This window comes from Solanum lycopersicum, chromosome 3 (genome assembly GCF_036512215.1).
Source record: "Solanum lycopersicum chromosome 3, SLM_r2.1".
Lineage (NCBI taxonomy): Eukaryota > Viridiplantae > Streptophyta > Magnoliopsida > Solanales > Solanaceae > Solanum > Solanum lycopersicum.
The window spans coordinates 2281265-2288361 of NC_090802.1; the positions used below are offsets into that span (position 1 = coordinate 2281265).

At 31.2% G+C, this 7097-nt stretch overlaps 1 protein-coding gene across 1 annotated transcript; it reads left to right on the plus strand.

Moving 5' to 3' along the window:
* The first annotated feature begins 1430 nt into the window (after positions 1 to 1430).
* Positions 1431 to 3334, plus strand: GA20OX1 (gibberellin 20-oxidase-1). The gene is given in 3 exon segments (NM_001247141.2): positions 1431 to 2051; positions 2207 to 2528; positions 2697 to 3334. Coding segments are annotated over 3 exon segments (1137 nt in total). The 5' UTR covers positions 1431 to 1515; the 3' UTR covers positions 2976 to 3334.
* Positions 3335 to 7097: the final 3763 nt, after the last annotated feature.

The window sequence follows — 7097 nt, forward strand, 5'->3', positions numbered from 1 at the left end:
TTTTCATTGTTTTTATTTTAAGTTTATCTTAGATCTCATATTTGAGCTAATGTAATATTGATGAACCTAAAATCTTCAAATCCTAGGTTCGTCTCTGCTAGACACAAGATGAGAGGACCGGTTCTTTCTTATCGTAAAACCATCTTCAACTTTTTTTTCTTTGCTCTTTTCAGCACCAAAGTTGATAACACGATAGAATCTCCTTAAATAAAGAAAGGGGCATTAATGTAATTTAATTTATTACTATTTGTTAATAATCATTTTTAATAAGAGGATATTTTGATTGGTTTATTTTAAGTAACTTTTTACTTTTAAAATCTTTTTTATTTTTTGAAGACTGTTAGGAAAAAAACAAAAAAATATTTTTAAACACTTATTTTAGGCAAAAAAATATAATATAAGTTAAAAACTAAAAATTGAGTGTGATCAACTTATAACTATGAAATACTACTTAAAAGGTAACTCTAAAAAACACCCCCACTATATTGTCAATCAATGCTCATTAGGATAAGAAGTCTTAGCACCCCCACTAAATTCTCAATCCCAATTCATTTTTCTTTTGTCAAGTTTTGAAATACTAGTTCAAAGATAAACAAGGATGCTAATTAGGTCTTTGAAAAACTATTTGAGAGATATATAAGGAATTTTAAGTATAAAATATCAAAAAAAATTCTTCTTCTTCTTTTGTTATGTGAAAAGTATAGAAATAAAATTTATTTTTAAAATAAAAGAAATAATCGTCTCAAATCAAATAGTTAGATGACACCAGCACTGACTATATTAAGAATATAGTGAAAGAGAAGAGTATGGTTCAATGGGAAGGTTGAGTGGTGATGGTTCAATCACCCAACCAAAGGAAACTCCAAACACCATTGGGAAACGTTTTCCTGTCCAACAGTACAAAAGACAAACAACATATGGATTTTTTTATCTCTATTTTAACCTTTACAAACTTCTCTCATTTATTTCGTTTGATTATAAATTTTGAATTAAAATTTTAAGTTGTAATATTTGTATCTAGATATATGTATTTTAGTTTTTAAAAATTAATACATGGATAAGGGGAAAAAATGAGGAGAAAATTATAAAGTAAAGAATTGAACTTTTATCAGTAAAATGAAAGTTTATATATTCAATCGATTGAGTCATAAAGATTTTTCAACTGAAATTTCTATGATCATTTTTTGAAACTTAAAATAATTAGTCTCAAAATCTATTACTATCAAAACATAATTAATTTATGAGAAACTCTTCTATGATGTGAATAAGAAATAAAAAAGACAAACAACATAAGGACCTCTATCTCAATTTTAAGGATTGCTAAGCCCTTTTTAGCAATTTATTCATTTTTTTTTGGTTAAGTGAGAGACCTATAAGATTCCAATTTTTGTTCACCTATTTTCCCAATGAACGGCCTTGGCTTTTCCTTTATCTCAACTCTCTCTCTCTTTATATTTCCTTTCAATTTTTGGCTCTTCACAAATTATAATTAACTAGTCTTTGCATGCAATTATAATGGCTATTGATTGTATGATCACAAATGGAAAATCTCCCATGCTAGATGAAAAAAAACAATTTATTTTTGATGCATCTCATATGAAACGTGAGTCTAATATTCCCACACAATTCATATGGCCTGACCACGAGAAGCCTTGTGCCTTAGTACAACAACTTCATGTACCCCTTATTGATTTAAGGGGTTTTCTTTCTGGTGACCCCGACGCGGCCCAACAAGCATCTGAGCTTGTTGGGGAAGCGTGTCGGGGTCATGGTTTTTTTCTTGTGGTGAATCACGGAGTTGATGCTAATCTCATTTCTAATGCTCATCGTTATATGGATACGTTCTTTGAGTTGCCGCTTTTAGAAAAGCAAAAAGCTCAGAGAAAAATTGGTGAGCATTGTGGTTATGCTAGTAGTTTTACTGGAAGGTTTTCATCAAAGCTACCTTGGAAAGAGACACTCTCTTTTCGTTACTCCGCTAAGAAAGAATCATCTCACATAGTTGAAGAGTATTTTCAAAGTACATTGGGCGAAAGTTTTAACCATCTCGGGTACGAACAATACTACTATGTTTATTTGTTTTAGCTGAGTACAAGATTCAAAAAAATTTCTTTATTATTTTAATATTTTTGTCTCACTCAGAACCAAATAAACAAATTAATATATATATAAATGAGTTAACCTTTTTTCCACTTAAATTATACAGGAATGTTTATCAAGAATATTGCAATTCTATGAACACACTTTCTCTTGGGATCATGGAACTCTTAGGGATGAGCCTAGGTGTAGAGAAGAGTCACTTCAAAGAGTTTTTCGAAGAAAATGATTCGATAATGAGACTCAACTACTATCCACCATGCCAGAAACCGGAGCTCGCCTTAGGAACGGGGCCTCATTGTGATCCAACATCATTAACAATTCTCCATCAAGATTGTGTTGGTGGACTTCAAGTTTTTGTGGACGATGAATGGCGTTCCATCAGTCCAAATTTCAATGCATTTGTGGTTAATATAGGCGACACATTTATGGTAAGATATTTTTACATCGTAACAATGAAATGATATATATCATGTGTGTTTAATTAGGACGTACAACATGAATATGATGTCCACATGTATATACTCCCATTGAACAAGTTGAAATATAGGTGAGAAAATGGTTACATAACATGTTTTATTATTTTGCCCTTTTTGCAGGCGCTATCAAATGGAAGATACAAAAGTTGCCTACACAGAGCGGTAGTAAACAACAAGACTCCTAGGAAATCACTTGCTTTCTTTCTTTGTCCAAACAAAGATAAGGTGGTGAGCCCACCAAATGAATTGGTGGACTCCAACAACCCTCGAATATATCCCGATTTCACATGGCCTACTCTTCTTGAATTTACTCAAAAACATTATAGAGCTGATATGAACACTCTTCAAACATTCTCAAATTGGCTTCATGATCAACACAACACTACTACACAAGCTTAAGAGCTACAAGATTGAAGACCTTGAAAATTTTCTTTTAAATATATGTACGTGTACACGTTCTCTTAGCTTCTACTAAGAATATGACAATGTATGGGAATTAGGGGGAAGAGGCACAATGGAAATGTTTCTTTCAAAAATTTCACAAGAAGAATGAAAATTTCGAGTTAAAAAAAAAGAAGTAAATATAGAGGAGATAGGGAAGGACAAGAAAGGAATAAGCGTTGTATAACTTAGTTTTGTTTATTTAACGTATTGAAAAAAAAAATGTAGAGAAGATTATGAATAGCTAGCTTTACTGGTATCCAATGTATGCATCCCTCATTAAGAGAGAACTTTTGAAACCTCTTCATTTGATCTTTTGTTTCTCTTCAAGCGTCTCAAGCGAATTATGATCTAAAAATGAAAATCAAATGAAGGCTTTAAATTTTTTAAAACAAATTATATATTTTTAACGAAATTTCTTTCTTCTAGATTTTTGAGATTGAAAAATAGTTATACTAACTTTTTTAATGATTCTTTTTAAATTGATGATATAGTTAAATCCGTTAAGTCTTTCTCTGAGATAGTATTCTAAATGTGTGAAATAGTACTTACTCAATATTTTTTTCTAAAAAAAAAAACAAAAAACTATAACCTATTATTATTAAAATAAAATAAAATGGAACCCATTAAATTTGGAGGTCTTAAGTATCTTTGCTGCTCCTTTACGCAGAGCAACTATAAAATTATCTTCATTTCGAATCAACAAATCAACGATTGACATTTAATATTAGGATAAATTACATGTCTACATTACATATTTTAGAATGTGACCTTTTTTCAAACCTTGCAGGGTAGTTAAACATTATAGTTTTTAGAAAATGCCACAAATTAATTTTGTATGGACTTACTTGATAGCATAAAATTGATACTATTAGATGCATCGAAAAGTTTGAAATAGAAAGAGATGAAGGGGTCCACGTAGGGAATCATTTCAAAATACTAATAAGTCCAGAAGTAAGAAAGAGAAAATGAGTGGAGAGGTAAAATAAAATCCAAAATACGTATTAATATTTATATATACATAGCTTTCAAAAATTAGGATATGGATTCTTGTGCAAGTGTGTTTGTTTTTATTCTTGGCATTTTATTTTATATCTGGAGATTTGGATGTTTGTGACTTTATGGAATGCTAAGGAACACTGTCTTGCTCTTTGTCCTTGTATGCTGCAACATTCTTCCTACCATATAATTAATCCAAATTGATCGAAAAATAAAAACTAATCTATAGTTTTATTTTATTTGTAAACTATACTAAATTATTTGTAGAGGGAGGGCTAGTCCCTACGTAATTCCAGCCTCATATTATCACTCCCGTCGCTTTTGTGTTTTTGTCCGTATTATGATTTAAAATTGATATTACTTTTACTGATTATAAGAGTCGATTCGACTAATTTGAAAATGAAGTTGTATTTAGTGATCATTTGGTCATCTTTCGTTATGACTTCGTTTTTTTATTAAAAAAATTGTATTTGAAAGTTGGATTAAGTTGTGTTTGACCATGACTTTTTGTGAGTATTTTAAAGTGAAAAATATTTTGTTATTATTCGAAAATTCTAAAATTCAATTTCAAGTTGAACCACTAGGCTTAATTTGGAGCCATATGGCTAATCTATGTTAAACATGTTCTACAAAGGGAAAAATTGAACAACTTCAGTAACGCAGAAGGTTAGATCTGATCCCAATTGCCAATGGAGAAATTTTTTTTTTGAACCATATAGCATAGTTAAGTGATAAATATGAACTTTTTTTATGTTTGTTTAATTTGTGGCGGAATGACTTTGGAGATCTCTGTACTTAATTCTGTTGGTCACATAGGTCTTTTTACTTACGATTTTGCCAAATGAACCTTCGAACCCACTAAATCACAATATTTTAAATCCTTTAAGCTTCGCCTGCACTTCAAACACACAATTAAAATAACACTTCATCATTCACGTCAGATTTTTAATGACACGTCATTTATTTTTAATTTATTTAAAATTTTCAATTTCTATTTCTTTTTTCACTATGTTTCTCCCTCACCATCTCTATCCTTGACTACCTCTTTCCGTTTTTTACATCAAAACACACTCTTGCAGTCTTACATCGATCCTTACCTGAATCATTGCCTTAAATAATTATAATCCATCGTTCTTCTCCAAATTTTCATCATTCACAACTTGTTTCGACGGGATTAGGTCCTCAACACAATTACAATAAGAAACAGTAAGATAAGTGCTGAAAGTAAAGATTGACAGAAAACTTTACGTGGAAACCTCCTTGCTCTAGGAAGGAAAACCATGACTTGTGTTTCAAACTTTTTCCACTAATCTTCTCCAGCAAAAGTAAAAGTCAGTTTACAAAATGAGATTAGCCTGCTAATCTCTACACTAAGCAATATTTTCTATCACTTAGCTGAGCCAGAGTAGACACAACACTATCCACTATGCTAACCATCACCGATTAATATAGATTTCTCTAAGCAGATACCACATCGCCCGCTAAACCACCATCCTCTGGATGATTTAAATTTTGACTAAGAAATAAAAATGTTGCCCACTAAATCACCTAACTCTAGATGGCTTAGAATTTTAGATTCGAAACAAAAGTTGAATTCTTTATATATTAGGATCAGATTACATGAAAGCACATAAGACACAGAGCTCTAAATACAACAATGACTCTTCTTCACTCTATCAGGTTCATTTGTTGAGTTGAGCAATGTTCTTCCTTGAAGAGGCACTTTTGCGAAGATCATTTTTGTGTTGTCCTTCCACACACGCAAAGACCCTTAATAGAAATTCTTTTTAAAATTGGGGTTTCAACCTTATTGCACCATATTTTGGGATACCGACTCATAACTTAAATTCATTTACCCATTGTTATTTATGATGTAATTAAGCGTTCAAAACAAGATTTTGAAATGATTATTGGATTTTCTTCAAGAACCCAAAAGTTTAGTAAAATGGAGATTATGGACTATTTTTCAATCCTTTTTCGAAATGGATTTCTTGATGAGTTTTAAATATCTTGGGTTATTTTTTAAGTAATTATTTTCAAATCCAGACCTCATTTTTGGAATTGGGGTCTTGAGTTGTTTTGACCCATTTTTCTAAAGTGTTTGCTTTGGGTGTTATTATTTCTGGAATCTTATAATTGTTACTGGATTGAATTAGCTTATCTGGATTTGGACATTTTTCGAAAAGGGAAGACTCACTTTGATTTATATTTTGAAAAATGATATCCTGAATCTTGTAAAATTGGTAGAATCGTGTATCTCATTTCATTTGTGTGTGTCGAGAAGTAATTGGAATGAGGTGATGGGTTCGATCAATTATTTCATTTGATTATATAAAAGAATAAAGGAGGATTAATGAAAAAACAACATATTGATCATAATACTTTATGAATTTGCCTTGTTGTGAACCTTAATGTGATGATTGATGAAATGATTTGATGACATTATTGTGGACTTGATTTGCTTAAGTTATTGTCTCTTTCCTGTGTGAAATTGCTTACTTTCATTGATTTGTAACCACCGTGATGAAACTTGCGATGATTATTGATGTCGAGGTTATTTTTGGCGAGTAATATTGATGTGGAGGTCATTGTCGATAAGTGCTACTGATGTCGAGGTCATTTTCGATCAATGATATTAATGTCATTGCCGATGAGTGCTATTAGTGTTGAGGTCATTACCGACTAGTTTATGAACTATAGGCGGTTCCCATGAATTCCGATTGATATTGTGCATGATATATTTGTGATTTTGTGCTTAGTGTGCTCGATTATTATGCTTTAATGATCTTTCTACTTGTGATTGATCTATATGATATTTGTGATTGTCATACTTGCTACTTGAAGGTTGTTGAATAGTGACTACTAGAATATGATCATACAAAAGTGTGAACTGTGTATTATGAGTTGTGACATTGAGTTGATTCCTATGTAGGTTGTTGTTTGAAAAGGTTCAATTGGGATAAAGTAGTGCTCGTTTTCTTGCTAGTTTTGCTTTGTTTATCAGGTTACTTGTTGGGTACCGTATTATTTAATTTGGTACCCTCTCCTTGCTTGTATACTTGTGTACGTTCTTAATTTGAT